The sequence below is a fragment of the Pararge aegeria genome, chromosome 17 (genome assembly GCF_905163445.1).
Source record: "Pararge aegeria chromosome 17, ilParAegt1.1, whole genome shotgun sequence".
NCBI classification, from domain to species: domain Eukaryota; kingdom Metazoa; phylum Arthropoda; class Insecta; order Lepidoptera; family Nymphalidae; genus Pararge; species Pararge aegeria.
In genome coordinates this window covers 6,956,259-6,976,341 of record NC_053196.1, presented here as the reverse complement: position 1 = coordinate 6,976,341, position 20,083 = coordinate 6,956,259, and the positions used below count along the sequence as shown (strand labels likewise).

Genomic DNA, 20,083 nt, shown 5'->3' with positions numbered 1-20,083 from the left:
CAAATTGAGCATCATCTTAATTCAAAAAAGCCTTTACCTGGCGCTCAAACAGACTATCATATATCAAACACTTTCCCCAAAATAGTAGCTAATGAGATTGGCCTGTGGTTACATTTGTCCGCGATATCACCAGTTTTATTTTGAACTACTAAAATCCGAAGCAGGTCACCCCACTGCGATCTGCAAGTTTCTATCTAATGCTGGGCGTACCCTAAAGTGATCTTTAAATATATTAGCTATATAGCTTGCATCACCGCCGATATCCTAACTCCGGGCTTGTCAAAAAATTACTTGATAGAATAACCTATTTATTGTCCTTGGGGTATAGATAACAACCTCGTGATCTGCAGACGATCATATTAACCAATCAACATAGATATAAATTACAGTATCAGTTTGTTATGAAAAATAACAAACAGCCTTTTACTTGATGCTTATGAAAGTATATAATTTAATAAGTAAGTATAAATTTTTGTCTGCCTGTCTCTATCTCTGTTTAATCTAGGCAAGGCTTTGAAACGACTGAATTGATTACACACAGGCATGAATAGGAAATACAGGGAGAACCCATACCAGCAGTATAAATGCGTGTCTTTTTGTTTGTTAGTTTGCTTCCTACCTACAGTTTCTGATCAACCGTTGAACCGATCTTGATAAAAATTGAGCACACATGTAGCTTGCTTCCCGTGGATTGACATAGGATAATATTTATCCCGGAAAAGCTGCTGGTAAAAGTTCTCCATGCGTTCCTAGACCGCGTGTAATTTTGCAAAGAAGAAGATAGGTAATAATTATTGCATCCTGGATTTAATGATACATTTATCCTTGGGAAATGTTGTTGGTAACGGGCTAACCTTTTAGGGGGATGGCAGTTATATTATATTGATGGAACCGAATCATTATAGATAATTAGCAGTAATTTGTCATAACGAATGAAAAGTATAATGAACAGCTAAGGAGAAACTCTAGTAGGTCCTCGGAACGGTCATTTGCAATGAAAAGACTAAAATGATGGAAGGCTTGAAGCTCAAAGAGTAAGAATACCTAGTGAATAGGTTTCGGCTGTAGAAATATCTTTACCATTCTTACTTTACTATAATTAAGCAGGACAGTTTATATGTTGAAAACTACCAGTGCGATTAAAAAAGCTTTCCATTGGTTTGCTTATTTATTGAGAAAGGTATTACGCTACGCTACATAGTACAGTTTCACCCGCGTTAACTATAGATCGCCCATAGTTTATGCGAGTGAAAATTAAATTTACATATTGAAAAAATGACAAATGAAAAATGATTTATTTGTTATCTAAATTTCATTACAAAACAATAGGCTAAGACCTCCATTTAAGTTTGGAAAAAACCTGTATTTGGAGGTCTCGCTCTTTCCGATATAAAGTTTACACATATACTAATAACATGACTTAACCAATTTAATACATTTTATAATTTTATACTTTTTTTTGTTTAGAATTTTTCAAAATCAATCATGCAAGCATGCAAATGTGTGAGTGTGTGTGTAAGTGTTTGAGTGTGTGTTTGTGTGTGTTTATGTGTGTGCTTTTACTTTAGAATCAGGAAGAGAGATTCTGCCTCATCGTACGTTAATGATTTTATCCAATTTGTTACTGTTTTTTTACAGTCATGCAGTTTCAGTGGATAAATATTCAAAACTCTATTTATTCTATTATACAGCAGACAAGATTGTTTCTTTAGTTGCCTAGAGGCAAAAATTATATTAACATGATAATTACATTATTGAAATAATTAGGGGGAAGTTGTATAATGCGGATGTTTTAGGACAGATGAAGCTTTGTGCCCCGGGACCGGTTCGTGTGGCGCAGGCGCAGGTCGCCCCTGCTGGCGGTGCCGCGCGGACGCACCAACTTGCTCAACAAGCCGCCGCTGACACGCGCGATTCACACCCTTAACGACAGCTGAGAGACCGGATCTGTTTTGTTTTACTCTGACTGAACTCACAAAGGTTGATCTATGGTGCATTTGTTACATTGCTAATGTTTAGTATATAGGTTAGTAAAATATAGTTATACTGTATGTTGATAGGTGCATCAGAATCTACGCTAGTGCATTAGGAAAATTCCTGTAATACTAGTCGTAAGTTGAAAAATAAATAAATGACTGTTTTTTTGATTGGCAATCGAATTGTAAAGCGGAGTGTAGGATTATACCTACCATAAATGTTTTCACCTTAGCAACCGAAAACGCTTTTCTACGCGCTAGCTGTACTAACTTCTATTGTGTCTTTAATGTTTAAGGCCCCGATTACAAATTCTAAGGAAGTACATTAAGAAGGCCTTGGCTAAGTAGGTAATCATTTTCTTCCGCTTCCAGCATTCATACCTTCATTAACTTCTTCTTTTTTATTGGATGACAAGTTATCGCTTGACTGCGATCTCTTTTTTTTTTTAAATATCGGTAATTATAGACATCACTTGGCCAGAGTAGTAGACTTCGACCAAAACCCTTCTCATTCTGAGAGGCGACTCTCGCCCTTTACTGGGTCGGTAATGGGTTGATGATGATGAACAATAAACTAGCTATTAACTGTTATTACACTTGATGGTAAGTGCAACCCAGCGAGCACATACCCAATTGGGTATGTTTGATGAAATTAGTCCACAAAAAGAAGGCTTACATATTTTTCACAATTCCCTCAATATGGGTATCCAATGAAAGGGCTTGACTAGTAGAATAATGTACACGATATTTAATGTTATTGAAATTTGAAACTTATATATTGTAATTAATAATATATCTGGAATGGGCAAATATTCAAAGGTGAATTAGTTTTGGAAATTAACTAAGTGTTGTACGAAAAAAGTAACATTGGAGCTCTTCTAACGCACCTCAGCGATAAACGTACCGTTTAGTACGTAACTTGGCTCATCCTCACGATTTGGATTCGCTAAGTTTCGCTGGGCTACTTGCATTACTCGAAAGCCAAGCTAAGGCAGTGCTCATTCGTTGATAAAGGGAAGTTCTACGCAGCGTGCAGGCGAATCTTAGATGACTGGGCAGCGTGATGCGACCTCGGTAACACCTTGGAAACTAACATGCTGGATCGTTTCATTCTTGGCTTGAGCTCTGGTAGGCCGGAACGCTACAAGCTATTCAAACGAGTTTACGAATATGGTTATCGCCATCATCTCACTGCCATGTAATTCTCATTTAATGTACGCATCAAAAGTGCCGCCTATGGGTCTACTTGAACAAAGATATTTTTGACTTTGACTTTGACTAACAGAAGCGTTCACGCTTACATTGGCTCGAGTTGCTCAATTGGCAGAACAAGTAGAGAGTGGTTAAGAGGCGAGGGTGTTGCCCTCCGTTAGCATTGCAGTGCTTTCAGTATTTCTTGACGACCTCCCAGTCGCAGCGGCGAGCGCTGTGGTCTTAAGTTATTTATTTATTTATTTTTCTCAACTTACGACTAGTATTGCAGGAATTTTCCTAATTCACTAGCGTAGATTCTGATGCACCTATCTACAGACATTTAGACGGCCGTTTGGCGCAGTGGGCAGCGACCCTGCTCTCTGGGTCCAAGGCCGTGGGTGCGATTCCCACAACTGGAAAATGTTTGTGTGATGAACATGAATGTTTTTCAGTGTCTGGGTTTATATGTATATTATAAGTATTTATGTATGTTATTTATAATAATATTCCTCAGTCACCTTAGTACCCATGACACAAGCAACGATTACTTTGGGGCTCTAGCCCCAAAGTAAGCGTAGCTTGCCGATGTATATTGTCGTAGTATATTTATTTATTTATTTATTTATTATAAAGTACTTTTTATTAATCTGCCTACTAAACATTATCAATGTAACAAATGCGACAGAGCGACCTTTGTGAGTTAAGTTAAAGTACAAAACAGATCCGTTCTCTCAGCTATGTCGTTAAGGGAGCAAATCGCGCGCGTCAGCGGCGCCTTGTTGAGCATGTTGGTGGGTCCGCGCGGCACCGCCAGTAGGGGCAACCTGCGCCTGCGCCATGCGAACCGGTCCGGGGCACAAAGATTCATCTGTCCTAAAATGTCCGCATTATCCAACTTCCCCCTAATTATTTTGAATATATACAATATAATGGTATGTTGGTTCCCAACTTTTAACACGTTATACCCTACCATACCCAGAACAAATATTGTTGGGTACATAAGGGGATATTATGGGTATAGCCCATAAAGCCTCATGTACGCGTACCTAACGAATTTATTTTGCAGTCGCTCCAACATAAGGCCATATTTAACCTCATGTGGAGCCCAAATGACTGAGCTACTTTCCAATTCTTACAATGCTATAATGTGATTTCGAAACGTAAGCTCAGAGTTCAAACCAACCCCCAAGTCTCTCATCTCTGAAACTCTTGTCATTGTCACCCCATCAATGTTGTAATCATAATGGAGTTGGAGGCTTCGATTACCGGCAATTTATAACCTTTGAATTTCCTCTGGTCTGGTCTGGTGGGAGGCTTCGGCTGTGGCCAGTTACCACCTTACAGACAATGACGTGCCGCTAAGCAATTCACAGTTCCGGTAAGATGTCCCGTAGAAAACGATTAGGGTTATGGGTTTACTATAAGTGCCTTACTCCCTAAAAGGTGAGCCCACTACCAGTTTAGTCTAGCAGTGAAGGGCTAACAAAATATCGCGCAGTTTCTAGTTCGCGCTGGTATGCTCCACAGGCAAGCGCGGGCACGAGCGAAGATCTCTCAGAAAATCGACGTGATAAGATAATTTTACTCACAATATTTATTGAAGTTTTATTAGACATACAGATAAATAATTAAACGAATCAAGATCATGAATTTGTAAGTGGTAGCGAGTTTCATCAAATTCGACCCCTATTCGACAGCCAGCGCCGGTCGCGGAAGTCGCTAATGCGTAATCGCTAGTTTTGCGTTTTTTTCGCGTAAATACCTCAGCCCACCCGTCAGATCGGAGATGTGAACTGAAGAGGCTCGAGGAGCACCGCAGAAAAAATATATAATCTGCCATTTTGTGGACAGATTTTCATCAAACAGCTAAGAAAAATCCCGACTCCTTCACCTTTGGAACAACAAAACAAAATGAAAATCGGTTCGGGACTATAATACGATACCACAGACCAACAGGCAGTCGCTCACACACACACACCCACACACACTAACACACACACGCACACTCATACAGACACGTCATACTTAAGAAGCCCCGTCGTTTTAAAGGCGGGGTAAAAAAAAGGTAATGTTTAATTGACTATAATTGTATGTAGTAGTAGTAGTAGTAAAATATACCTACTATAAGGCCTGTTTTTTGGCTTGTCTCCTTCAGGCTTCTAATACACTGAACAACTAATGTGGCCAGGAATTTAAAAAAAACTCTGTTTCTAGACTCTTTTTTAGCTACAACAAGAATCCAGAGCCTAAAAATAGTATGGCACGTATCTGCCAAAGATAAAAAAGCTACCCGTTAAATTATGATGGGTACCTTAAAACTATGGAGGGTAGAGGTAAGGAGAGTCATCTGTGTATATGAAAAAGTGTCGTCAAAATGTATTAAATTAGGATGGCGCCACATTTGCATCAGGGTAACTCTTAAAAGAAGCGCCAAATATAAATATTGTTAGAGTAGGCTTGAAAAATAAACAAGGAAGTAAGGTTATATTTACCACAATATTTTGTACAACGTAAGTTGTTGAAATTCTCAATAATTAACTACTTTAGTCGATAATGACATTAAATTTTTTAACTCGGCATACTTCAATTCATCTACGATTGCTACATTCATACCATACCCTGTGCATCCACCAGCGCCATTGTGGAGGATTTTTGAACTGTTATTTAGCGCAACAACTGGACACTTTTTCAACTTTTCTCCCATATAAGATGACTCTCCTTACCTCTACCCTCCATACTAAAAACTAACAAATAGTATTAAACGACTGAATACGTTGCATGGTCTATTATCATTGCCTGCCCTAAAAGATACAAATGAAATAACAACAACAAAAAATAAAAAGTAAAGTGTGAGACGATTGGCTGTTCTGACTTCTCTTTTTGAATACTCTACCACTCGCGTTAAAGTAATGAGGTGCTTCCACCCACAGTTTAAATATGGAACGCCAATTTTCCAAACATGAGGTATGAGAAAATCATAAATCAATTGAGAATCGTTAGAATTATCATAACTTTATATAATAAAGGTATTCTAACATACACGTAATAAATTACTTAATTAATAGCAAACTCATTATAAGGGGTAACAATCCAACAACTAAATTACCCGCAGAATTACACTTATCTTTATCACAAATAATGCAAGAGGTTTGATTTGATGTTTTGTCCTTCATAATGGTATTGCATATAGTTTCATTTTTGGCACTTGTCTCTTCTATGGAACAACCTCGGTCGACTTTCGTCACGCCACCAACTGAAATTTTAATTCTTTTTTAAATTATAACACATCAATCTGTAAAATGGGTATAAGTTTTAGTGTATTGGGCAATACATACATATTATACTTATAAGTTATCGCAACAATACACGCTGCGGGTGTACATTAAGTGACGAGTTTTAAAGAAGCCGACGCTCGCCTTTCGGCATGAGCCGGCAGCTTATGCTAGCACAGCTTTCTGCGACAGAACTCGTACAGAGGTACGAGTCTAGGTAGTAAATATTTTCAAAAGAATCGGATAAGCCGGTTTTGAGGAGTGTCACCGACAACACCATGACACTAGAATTTTTTTAATTTAGATTGCGGAAAAGGACGTTTTTATCCCCTACAGTTAGTTAGTCCATGTCTGCAATCTCATCTGATGGGTGGTAATGCAGTCTATGATGGCAACGAGCCTAAGTCGGTAACCTGTTCGAGGCTATGGCGCATATTAAAGGCATAACCCTAATCGGTTTCTACGCGACATCGTACCGGAACGGTAAATCGGTTTGCGTCTATGTCGGTAGGTCGGGGGTTAAAATCAAGAGTGAATCTGTTTGGCATGCGCGGTCCATCAAGTGTGATTGCAGTCAAGCGCTCGTATCTATATATGCGTATAAAAAAAAGGAAAAGAAATCTGTCCGAAAAAATCTATAAAAGCTTACAATTAAACAGGGAATAACGTCGGAATTCAGTGTTTTATTACGCTTTGGCATTTGAAGCGTACCATATTTGTTTGTAAGACTCTAGATGTGTTTATGATATCATTGATAGTTTGAAGTCTCATTACCTTTATATTCGACACGCACGCATCTAGCGATCAGCATAGCGGAAGACTTCGGTGGCTCATTGGATAGCTACGAAAAAAATTATATAATATTAAGCATATACCCACCACGCTGCTCTAATGCCGGTTGGTGCGCTCTAACGATTGTTATTATTATCTCACAGATATTAATAATACTTGGCAGCGAATATTTAACGTGCTCTCGAAGGCACGGCGGTTGACACCGCCAATTTCCTAACTCCGGGTTAGTACTGAGAATTTTAAAACAGGGAATCATAATAACTATCAATTTTTAGCCCGAACCAGGAATCGAACCCAGTACCTCCTGATGTTTAGCTGAACATGCTAACCACTAATGCACAACTATTACAAATTATGCAGGTATAGTAATAATTACGTGCCATTTTTTATACGTTCTGAGTTGCTAATATTCATAGCTCCCGTGATGATATTAAGCTAACTGTCTCACTTCTGGGCAAAGAACTCCTCCCTTATAGAAACGTGCGTTGAAGAGCTAAGGTCCACGTTGCTGCTCCAGTAGGGATTCATAGAATCTTTAAGTTTTAAACACATGGCTGTGGCGCCAAAAATAGACTACTCTCTAGCACAGTCTGTCTATCTCACAGAAGATAGGATTTTCACACAGAATTAAGAACATACGGAATCCGTGTAGACAACTTATATTGAAGCATCAAAAACCACTCCACTTTAGTAGTGCTTTCTCAAACGGGCGCATAGTCTCTTCATTCATTGGACGGTAATTATTTGACCTCTAATGCTCGAAAAACTTTGTGAGCTAGCAACATTCCGCGTGTGTGAAGTGAGAAGTGCTCGGGGCTCTGTTTTTGGACACAATGCCCTGCACAGGATTCTTAATTCTGTGGGTTTTCAAGCATAGACACACTTCTCTTTATAGATATACTTAACTTTAAAAATTAAACATTTTTCTACAAATTTTCATCCACTGTTTGAAAATTTTAATAGTTAAATATTAGAAAAATATTATTACTATCCCAAAAATTTAAAATGTCTACTGCAGCCGTTGGGGTTTTGGATAGGTTGTCTGCCAGTTAGTCGCAAAGCGTATTTAAGTTATAGTTTTTTTCTAAAGTTTGCTAATTATATTTATATTTTTTCTCAATTTATCTTACCTTATTGGTCGGAGAAGCTATATTGTTTGCAGATGAGTTTACAGGAGGTGTGTCAGGTTTAGAAGGTTGTAGAGGTGACTCTTGATTTTGATTATTATTTGGAGGGGGTGTGTCACGTTGAGATTGTTCTCTAGGTGACTCTTGTTGGTTGTTATTTGGAGGGGGTGTGTCACGTTGAGATTGTTCTCTAGGTGACTCTTGTTGGTTGTTATTTGGAGGGGGTGTGTCACGTTGAGATTGTTCTCTAGGTGACTCTTGTTGGTTGTTATTTGAAGGGAGTGTGTCACGTTGAGATTGTTCTCTAGGTGACTCTTGTTGATTGTTATTTGAAGGGAGTGTGTCACGTTGAGATTGTTCTCTAGGTGACTCTTGTTGGTTGTTGTTTGAAGGGAGTGTGTCACGTTGAGATTGTTCTCTAGGTGACTCTTGTTGGTTGTTATTTGAAGGGAGTGTGTCACGTTGAGATTGTTCTCTAGGTGACTCTTGTTGGTTGTTATTTGAAGGGAGTGTGTCTCGTTGAGATTGTTCTCTAGATGACTCTTGTCGGTTGTTATTTGAAGGGAGTGTGTCACGTTGAGATTGTTTTCTAGGTGACTCTTGTTGGTTGTTATTTGAAGGTGGTAAACCGTTGACAAGAGATGCGGATTGGATTGGGGTGACAGTTGAGGGTATCTTGACTGTACACGCCTGTGCAGTTTTTTCATATTTCTCAATTGCTTCACAATCTTGGCATTTGTAGCACTGCAACTCTGCTGCTAAAATCATGATAAATTAGTTTAGGTATTCGTTAAGCACTTCATTGTCATCTCCCACAGTAAGCGGCCATGTTTCTAAGCTACAAGTCACCACTGGCAACACGTTCATAGTTTTTGCCTTTTGACACTGGTTTATTTATATTAATATATTCCACCATTGGGGCCACCTAGCCCCAAAGTAAGCGTAGCTTGTGTTATGGGTACTAAGATGACTGATGAATATTTTTATGAATAATATACATAAATACTTAGAATATATATATAAAAACACCCAGACACTGAAAAACATTCATGCTCATCACACAAACATTTTCCAGCTGTGGGAATCGAACCCACGGCCTTGAGCTCAGAAAGCAGGGTCGCTGCAAACTGCGCCAATCTGCCGTCAATTAGTAGATTTACTTTACATATATCCAATTCTTCGGCTTTTTTTTATAATAGTATACATAATATATACTAAATCCTTTACTCTCACATTAACTTACATGGTAGTTGGGTTATTAACTAGCTATTTGAGGAAAACGTGGTGAATCGTGTGTAACAAAAACACATACACAGCAATTAAAATTTATTATGCTGATATTATTTTCATAGTTGCCGAAAATAATGACCGGTTAATTAGTATATAAATTTTTCCTCCGTAGATTAAAATAATAAGGGAAACTGAATCAGGATATCTAGTTTAGGACTATGGTTTATGTACTTAATCAAATAAACAGGAAATTTATATTAGGTATAAAAGCTTACAATTGTTTTACTAAATAAACCGTTTTAACAAATTCAAATCGAAAAATATTTTATTCGTCTATCCTATCAAAGAGACTTCATAGGCGTTCATACATATATTATTACTATTATTGGGATGTGATGTTATAACTACATCCGTTAACTTAAAACTAAATATTACAAAAAACTGACATGATCCAGGGTTATCATTATTGAACTCTTTATTTGTACACCACTATAAAGTTAGGAAAATAAAAGAATAATAGAAATACAAAGACAGAAGTAGAATACAAAAGGCGGCCTTACCGCTTAGTAGCGATCTCTGCCAGACAACCTTTGGGTTCCAATCATTACGTATCGATGTACTGATTCCTGGATCGAGCCAATTATTTAGTGCAAGCCAGGAGAATGTCAGGAACTATCAGGAACTATCAGTCTACCCAGTACCCCTATGATGTGACATGTTATCATTTGACTTATTTTTTAAGTACTATTACTGCAGCTGTACCCTTCCTTTCACCCGCATAAACTGCGGGACAAAGCGTACTGCTATATAGTTTACAACCTTTGTCAATAAATCAGCACTCGATGTATTTATATATCTGTATCACTGGTTGTGCTCGGCAGCTTCGCCCGCACATATTATATGACGCAGTGTAATACGAGGTAGATAACAATCTACAACCTTCCTCAATAATCAGATACCTAAGGTAAAGATTATTAACTGTAATGGTAGTGCCAAACACTATACTATGACATTAAGTACAAATGTAAAAGATAGCAATGCAACTTCTTTCAAATTTATGTAAACAAACGACAGAGTTGTGGGCTCTAAGGCCAAGAACAGATATACTCGGTTCTTGCTTTGAGAGTAAGTTTAATCACCCATGATTTGAAACATTCAATCACGTAAACATTGCCAATCGTAAATGACCGTCAAGGGGACGAACTCCTGTTTCGCCTTACTTAAAATAATTTTAATTTCCTATAACAAATGACTACATAGGAGTCAATAGCGCTCTGTGATCATCGTTGACCCAAGTCAGTAAATGGATTGATGCCTGACTTGTTTGAAAGAGAATTTGGTATCCACCATACTCAGTTCCTATCAATAACAAAGAATAGTAATAGTTTAAAGGAAGATTCGAAATCGCACTGTTAGTGGATGCGTATGCATCCACTAACAGTGCGCCATGGCTAGCCAAGAAAATTTATGACATCTTATATTCAGTCCTAGCAGTGAAGTCCTCATAAATGTGGCAGCACTTTATGTATTCAGTATCGTCCAACCTTAAGCGACGAGTTTGCTACTGAAAGTAGCAAACTGAGGAATTATGTCTTCCATTTCCAATCATATTCATCAAATCTATACTAAATTTGTGTAAAACTTAACTGATAGGACAAGATACAGTACAAATTATTATTTAAGTCTGTTTACATTTGACGGGGTTATGGTGCAAAATCATCGCACACTTTCACCCACGGTTCCAAAGGAACTGTGCTGAATTTTGGGATACGAAGTATATCGAAAGGAAACCTGCATGCCTGAGAGTTCTCTATATCGTTCTAAAAGACGAGTGAAGTCTACCAATCCGCACTTGTACAGCGTGGTGGACGACGGCCTAAACCCTTCTCATTCTGCTCTGTAGTGATGATGATGATGATGAAATGTACATTACTTGAAAATTAATTATTTGCCGAATATACCTATTTTTCTATTTTACCTTTATAAAAAAAGGAATTTAGTAACAGACTTGCATCGTAGTAGAACTTTTTTAAAACTTTTAAACCACGTTTTGCTAAAAGAAATATACTGTTGCCCGCGGCTTCATCCGTGATGAAATTTTGATTTGCCCTGAAAGTAGAAGAAATCCCGGGATCGCCTACGCCTACTATCTCCAGTAGACAGAAAGACACACTTTAGCGTTTATAGTTATCATCTATATCTATACTTATAATAAAACTGTAACTGGAAGATTTATGTACATTTAATATATTTTGAAAATTTTGACCGCGGAATGCTTCATGCTGTCTGTCTGTCTGTCTGTCCGGGAATCACGTGAAAACTACTAAACGGATTATATACAATTTGATAGAAATACAATTTGATATAGTGGTAGCTGATATTCCAGGTCAACATATACGCTACTTTTTATCCCGATAAACAAAAAGTTTCCTCCGGGAAATGGGATGGAAATACCGCTAACTGGTAAGCTCGCTATCATCTTAGATTCCATTTTCACATACAACTAGCATAGATTGTCAAGGGCTAAATTGTTGAGATATAAAAAATAGCGGATCCGTGGATTTATTCAAAATCCAGTCGAATTGAAGACTTACGTATAGCCGATATTTATTATTAGTATTATTATAAAACTCTTTATTTAAATACTACAACATTAACATATACAAAATATAATAAAAATTAAAACAGAAACATAAAGAAAAAAGTAAAATACAAAAGGCGGCCTTATCGCTTAATAGCGATCCTTGCCAGGCAACCTTTGAATGAGGAAAAAAAAAGAACAGGAGAATAGAAAAGATTTTAAAAATACATATACAAACTAGTATACACAAATAGATCAAAAGTACATAATATGATTAATAAATAAATATAAAAATAAACAAATATATATAATAACAACACTTACATATTCAAATACTTTAACATACAATAAATGAGTAAGTATATACATGCTATTAATAGTCGTTGACAATAATGGGGCTAAACTGCTTTTTTAAATATCGCCAGTGATTGGGATCGTCGTATGTTCATTGGAAGGGCATTCTACAATTCCACAGCTCGTACGCTATACGAACGCTTATAAAATTTTGTCTTATGATAAGGCATACTCAGCGTCAGCGCACGTGACTATCTTAAATCAGATTGCTCGCCGAGAAATGTGAACTTCTCATTCAAATACGATGGAGTTCTTAGATGAAATAACATACAGTACAGAAGTGAAAGTACATGCATATCCCGGCGACGACGAATAGGATGCCACTTAAGTTTTTGTCGAAATTCAGAAATATGTTCCTATTTGCGAAGGCCAAATATGTACCGAATAGCAAGATTTTGAAGACGCTCTAGTTTATTCAGCTGATCCTCGGTTAGTTTAAGAATGCTTACATCCGCATAATCGAGAATAGATAGAAGGAGAGAATATGCTAGCGTAACTTTGGTCATCGTCGCAAACACTTTCCGACTCAGCTCTTTGGCACTGAGCATGACAATTTCCGGTCGAGGTATACTCCAAGATCTTTTACAGAGTCACAAAAAGGAATAGCGACGCTATTCTAAATAACAGGAGGAATGCTCCACCAAATAACCCTCGCGATCATTGCTGAGCTACCAATAACGATAGCTTTTGATTTTGCAGGATTGATCTTTAGCCCATATTGCCTGCTCCACACAGAAATTGCAGCCGTGTCATTATTTATAGCTGCAACAGCAGAACCAAGATTTTAAAGGGTAGATGAGCGATATATTTGGATATCATCTGCATACATATGATAGAGAGAAGAGATGTTTTGAGTAATAGAGTTATTAAAAATAAAAATAAAGTAAAGGATATAACACGCCGCCCTGAGGTACCCCAGCCGTAACATCACACCAAGACGAAAAGGACTCGTCAATCCGAATGCGCTGTCAATGGCCTTTGAGGTAAATCCGAAACCAGTCTATTACTGATGGAGATATGTTAATAGAGCGTAAAAGACTAAGCAAGATGTCAAAGTCAACTGTATTAAAGGCATTGCTGAAGTCAAGCAGAATAAGAATTTTTAGCTGCTTGTTATCCATTGCCCATCGAATATCATCAGTTACTTAAGCTAGTGCAGTAGCCTTACTATGCCGGATTGTAAAGAACTGAGAAGGTTATTCTTATTAAGAAAGAGACTAAGTTGTTGGGATACAAGATTTTCAAGGACTTTTGTAAGAAATGGTAAGATAGATATGCGGAAAATCAGAAAAACATGCAGGATTGTTTTTTTTTAGGTAGAATAATAATCTGAGTAAACTTCCATTCTTCAGGGAATTTGCTACAGAGGATGGAAGAGTTTCAGATGTGGCTTAGAACAGGGGAAACAACGTCAAGGATTCGAATGATCATATTACGGCTAATGCATACACGAACAGCATTCGATGCAATGGAAAGACTCGAAGGTAAATGGTAAAAAGTTTGGAGTTGAGTGGGAAGGTAGAAGACTAAGAGTACGTTCTTTATCGATACTGTTAATTGTATCAGAAGTAGAAAAATGTTTATTTAGGAGTTCGACATCGACATTAATAGAAGATTAATGAGATGATTTACCAACTCCAAGAGATTCAAGAAACTTCCGAGTTTTAGCGGTGTCACCACTTTCAACAGACTTATGAATATGGCATCGTTGAGCATCCCTACACAATGTATTACAGCAATTCCGCGCTTTATGATATTTTTCCCGGTTAGCGTCAGTGTTATTTGTTTTATATGAATATATTTCGCCGAGATCTTGTTGTCCAATAATTTTTTTATCTCTTCCGATAACCACGTTAGGGAGAGGGATTAAATTTTGTATCTTATATTAGATACCTCTAATGTACGGTACGGTCAGCTCCAATGTGGGATGGTGGGCTTTAACGACGATTATCACAAGTTAATGAACAAGGACCTTCGGCTTAACACCGTCATTTCCTAAGCCCGGGCTGGTCATATTAATGAATATATATATAAATATTAAATATATATTTTTTATATAATGAATATTCTTTAAAAACCACAATAACTAACAAATTTTGGGCCTATTTTGATTTGAACCCAGGACCTCGCCGTGATCCACAGTTGAACATGGTAACCAGCAGACAAATGAGACAGACTATAAATGTAAATTAGATTAAATTACCTTGAGTGGCCGTCGCTAATATGAGCACAAGGGGTAGTATAAATAACACTCTTGGGTCAGCCATATTTGCGTTTTGATATGCTCCCTGCTCCAACACTGAATGGGAGTATAAATTATTATGAGGTTGTTTAAGAGTGACACCGTGTTATATACTTCTAAACATAACACTATATACAGGATGTTTTAAGTTTTAATATGCATTATTTAATAGGAAGTTTTTCCTTAAGTCGACTGCTGGAACAAAGGCCTCCCAACGGGAAGGTTTGTCAACGATCTCCACGCTGGGCAGTAGGATTTGTGAACGCAGTAGATGGTAAGAATACATCGGACGTTGCTTTTGTTTTAACCGTTCTGATCTGCCGTCACCACACGGCAACGAAAGTATTTTGTGGATTAATATAATGATCTTTGCAATTTTTCACAGTGAGAAAAAGATATGATATTCTTAACCTTAATTCTATCTCGTTATGAAAAAATTACAGGGTTACCTGTTATGAAAATTTTGAAGGACATGTTTCATAGTTATTTATTAAAATTTTGGGATTAAATAAATAATTATTATAAAGCATTGCTGAATATTTTGTTTGTTTTCATTTTTTTTAGTCAATAGTGAATAAACATTCATCAGTCAGTCAGTAACATATTATTTATTAGCGCACACTTCAGGCGTTTGTCGAAACATTATTTTGAAAGGATCGCCCTATTTGCTTTCTCTTCTTAATATCATAAAGCTGGCCAGTTTATATGTATGTTTCTATATTCTGAACTACCAGTGCGACTGAAGGAATCTTTACATTAGGTAGCTGATTTATAGTGGAAGAAAACGCGGGTGGCGGGCGCGGAATATCCCTCTTTTAGTACTAAATAAATTTTTTTTTATAGTTATAATTGTCGTACCAAGCAGATGTGAGAGCTACAAAGCTGATGAAAACCATGTTCTTTAAACATAGCAACACTTCGCAGGGTATGAAAGAATCAGGTCATACACAGAGTCGCCCCGTGTACACCTGAGGCGTAGGTATTAAGACTCATGTTCCTGTAATTACATAGGAAACCTTTTCAGACCTGAACACAGGAATGCTGGCATGCATGGCATGCTTATTACTACCGCCGAGCACACACAAAGAGCTCTATCACTATAATAAGCTCGAACACTTCTAAAATAACATATTAATTAATTCTAATTTCTAATTCAGTATTCCCCCTATATGTAATACCTAGGGTTTTACAGAGGATAATTGATTAGGAGTAGCTTAATCCGTATTCCTAATTAAATTACATTTTCCGTAATTCTATCGTTAATGTTAATGTTTTTAATATATTAATAAATCGGTAGGAAAATTATTTTTAAAAAACAAAAATTACAAAATTAACTAAATTCTTAAAATTAAATATATTCAGGGCTGCTGGCATAGTGGACCGATTTTGATGTTGTTTTTTTATGTGAAAGTTAAATTAGTCGGGAGTTTCTTTATTGAAAATCGGTCCAAGATAGCCGCCGACACAAAATTGCGAATAACATATTTTTCACAATTCCCTCAAATTGTGTATCAAATGAAGGGACTTGACTAGTACCTATTACGAGGATATCGTCATCGTCATATCAACCCATAACCGGCCCACTTCCGGGTAAAACTTTTAAAGGGACTGTCATTTCGCACGTTATATCCGTAATGCTTTGTATTCGGATTTCAACACGGGTTTCACACGAAAACCTTAATAGATATGTGGATAAAAGTCCTACATTTTTAAAGATGTTTTTCAATTAAGTATTTATGGTTTATTAGAATCGAAAACTTCTGAAAGAGTCTTTCCAGAAAAAAAATGTAGTACCGGCAGACAAAAAATAACCTACTACTAAAAATAGTAAGTATTTATAAAACTATAAGCCGTCCAACTAAGTCTTCACTTATGGGTAAAGGGTCCCAAAACGCTGCCGTCCAACTAAGTCTTCACTTATGGGTAAAGGGACCCAAAACGCTATTGCCCGTTCGAACCGCTAGAGAGGTGTAAACCAATTTTTCAAGTTGTAACTACGATAATTGGTATTTTGGTTTGAGAATACGTGTTGCACGGATTTTTTTATATCCACCCCTGATCGAATATTGTAGAATACTTCCCCGTAAATACGTACTTAATTTTCAAAGTTACATATCAGAAAAGCTTGGCGGTTTGATTATTTGCTTTTAGCTTTAATTATAGCTTGCTTTCTGGCGACGGGTAATAAGCACTACCGGATTGTTTTTTAATTTCACGGTAACATTTGACAGATCGAGATGCTGGCATCATTTGCACATGAAAAATGGATTTGAAGGATAGTGAAACTCAATTTTGTTTTTTTTTGTCTCCTTTTCCTCAAATTGTCCATCTTGAACGTTTAAAATCTTACTGAGTACTACTAGATTTTAGTACTTTACTAGTTAATAATGCTGCTGACTCAGAGGAAATAACGAATACAAAATTCCAATAGTATAATTAATAATATGTGAATTTATCTTTATGACGTAACATAACAGTCTGCTAAATTAATTGCACTTGCAATTGCATTATATATTTTTAAATCTATTATTGTAACAATTTATCTTGCTCCTATATATGTATAATAGTTTTTAAACATCCTGCGGGAACAGTTTAGCTTATCTGTGTCCAAATCTGTACTAAAAATTTCGGCAAGATGGATTTATCTATGAAGCCGGTCATAGTAATTATAGGCTTAATCCCACGTAATGATGGCTCGATTGACCTTTAACTCGATGACTCTTTTAAAATAAAATGTTTTTTCACTTACGTAACAAAAAACCATTTCGCTATTTCCAGTAAGCTGATTATTTTTTTCCTTTTTCTTCTAAAGCCTTTTGCGACCAAATTGGTGTAGGCCTCCTTCAACATCTTCCACTTCTCCCGACATTGAGCTTTGAGTGTGGATCCAATTCGAAACGGCTACCTTCTTCACGTCGTCCTTCATGCGCATTTGTGGTCGTCATTGAGGGCGCTTTTCTGGCTTTCATTCAAGGAGACGTTTGCACCAAGAGTTCCCCTTCCGAGCTATATGTACTTTTATTTCAAATAAACATTAAAATCCTATTTTTTTTATATTATTTCGCAAAACAATTTTAGCCTAGCCTAGCCATTTCGAAGGCACTTCATTCATACTCACTTGGTTATTATAATGGGATTCCATTATAATATTAAATGATTTAGGCATCTTTTGCACAAAACTGTGTTAGTTAGTGAAATTTGGTTGCATTTCTGCTGTATTATTTATTACATAAAATGCGGTTTAAAAGTTCCGTTATATTTTAAAGGGCAGGTATAGAAACGGCTGTGTATGGTTTTTGTCTTGACAGTGTTCTGTTATAGCATGGTATTTTTATTTATTATATATATCATTACTTTTTTTCTGAAACCTTTCCGTTATTCGAGTTTAAAAAGGGAATTTTGAATTATTGCTATTAAAAATTATTATTGTGAAATCTATAATAATGTTTTGAATTTTGCAGAGTACCTGTTTGTTTATTTTTTACCTTTATGCAACTAATGAAATTTGGCACAAATATAGCCCGCATCCCGTAGATCTATATCTATACATATTATTCCGGGAAAATAAAGGGATTCTTACCTTGAGGGAATCTTATTAACGTTTGGTTTGTAGTGTTACCTATGTTTAGCTTAACCGCTGTACCAATCTTAACATCTGCTGATTGATCTTAGAGACGGTCAAAAATAGATTCTTCTTCTTCTTCTTTAGGTGCCTCTCCAACTAGTGAAGGTTGGCCGTCAGTTTTCGATAGTTTTCCTTTTCTCTCGCGAGGCTAAACAGCTGGGCGGCACTCGCGATCCCAGTCCACTCCCTAATATTGCGCAACCGAGACTTCCTCTTGCGACCGATGCATCTCTTTCCAGCAACTTTTCCCATCATTATCAGTTGCAGTAGCCTGTATCTATCATGCCGAAGCACATGCCCTAGATAAGCAACTTTTTTCTTTTTGACGGTCTTCCAAAGTTCGCGCTGACAACCAACTCGTCGCAAGACTTCCTCATTGGTAACCTTTTGAGTCCAACTAATTTTCAGCATGCGTCGAGAGGCCCACATCTCGAATGCTTCTAGACGTTTCCTGAGATCCTCTTTGATGGTCCAGGATTCGCATCCGTAAAGAAGTATTGGCCATACGTAACAATGTAGAAGGCGTTTTCGTAATGCGATGTTTAGGCGGCGGCTAGTGAGCACTTTTTTCATGCTTTATAAAAAATAGATTGAATAATTAAATCCTAAAAATTTCAAAAATTATATATTAACATGCGTTGGAGACATTTATGCTTGGAGTAACTCTACGATATCAAATCAGGAATGAGGAGATCTGCAAATAACAAGAGTTACCGACATAGCTCAAAGAATCGCGAAGCTAGAGTGGCGACGAGCGGAACACATAGCTCGTAGAACTGATGGACGTTGGAGTCCCTAGGTGCTTGAATGGCGGCCTCTTACTGGTAAACGCAGCGTTGGTAGACTCCCGACGCGGCGGACGTGGTATTTGGAACTCCCCATAAAAGACCTATGTCCAGCAGTGGATATCCATTGGTTGAAATTATGATGATGAAGATGATGAAGTACGGCTACATAATTCGTGGCGCAGCCGCGGCCACAGCTAATATTTCCAAACGATTCTTTACTGGAAATATTCTGTTAATTTACCGTATTTGGGATTATTGCGATCAAAAATTATTATTCTGAATTTAAATATAACGCATTGAGTCAGTGCGCAATTTCAAGCGTCTGATTAGATTGCACGTTTTCCTCTTGTGACCACGCCACGAAATATCATATTGTTCTTTTAATTAGACGTAATTACACAAAAATTACTCCACCAAACACAACCCACAAATTTTAAATTTTTACTAAAATTGTTCATAAAAAAATCCAAGAAAAATACTTTTTTATGACTTGAAAACAAGCAGGTATTTTCTTTTCATTTCATAAAAAAAATTAAAAAAAACCACTTTGCTTAAAATTGGCATATACCTAGTCCTTTTTATTTTTTAATTGGCACTGACTTAAACATGTAGAAAACATTTATTTCTTGTTTTTACACAGTATAACAATTATTAGCAAAGTAGGTTTTCTTTCGTTAAACACGTAACGTTTTTTTTTCGAGCTTTTTAGTGGGTTCGCAATTATACAATATATTATTGCAATCCTCCCCAATGATAGCCAAGTCCAGGACGTTAGCTGTTGAAGAGTTCTACCGGCATTTCACCATCAGCTCATTATTGTGACGAGCGAAAAATGCCTACATACCATAATTATACTTCTTATTGTGTAGTTCCGGTTGCCCTCCGTGGTCGTAAGGCCCTTA

The 20,083-nt window shown here is 37.0% G+C and overlaps 1 protein-coding gene across 3 annotated transcripts; it reads right to left on the bottom strand.

Moving 5' to 3' along the window:
* Positions 1–6,161: 6,161 nt before the first annotated feature.
* On the bottom strand, positions 6,162–14,830 carry LOC120631181 (probable serine/threonine-protein kinase irlF). Of its 3 annotated transcripts, XM_039900651.1 has the most exons (5): positions 14,730–14,830; positions 8,976–9,119; positions 8,365–8,861; positions 7,217–7,283; positions 6,162–6,423 (listed from the first exon to the last, which is right to left on the bottom strand). In XM_039900651.1, the coding sequence occupies exons 1-5, from the start codon at positions 14,791–14,793 to the stop codon at positions 6,221–6,223; spliced, it is 975 nt and encodes a 324-aa protein (XP_039756585.1). In that variant the 5' UTR covers positions 14,794–14,830; the 3' UTR covers positions 6,162–6,220. The 3 variants fall into 3 exon arrangements, with proteins under 3 accessions (XP_039756585.1, XP_039756583.1, XP_039756584.1); XM_039900649.1 differs by having other exon boundaries at positions 8,365–9,119; XM_039900650.1 differs by having other exon boundaries at positions 8,365–9,116.
* Between the last annotated feature and the right edge of the window lie 5,253 nt (positions 14,831–20,083).

Bases quoted from the DNA above. Each gene is read 5' to 3' on its own strand.
- LOC120631181 (XM_039900649.1), bottom strand. From the start codon at position 14,793: ATGGCTGACCCAAGAGTGTTATTTATACTACCCCTTGTGCTCATATTA. The intron at 7,284-8,364 runs GTAAGATAAATT...TTTTTTTCGTAG, and splicing joins TAGCTTCTCCGACCAATAAG to CTATCCAATGAGCCACCGAA. The intron at 6,424-7,216 runs GTAATGAGACTT...TTAAAATTTCAG, and splicing joins CGTGCGTGTCGAATATAAAG to TTGGTGGCGTGACGAAAGTC.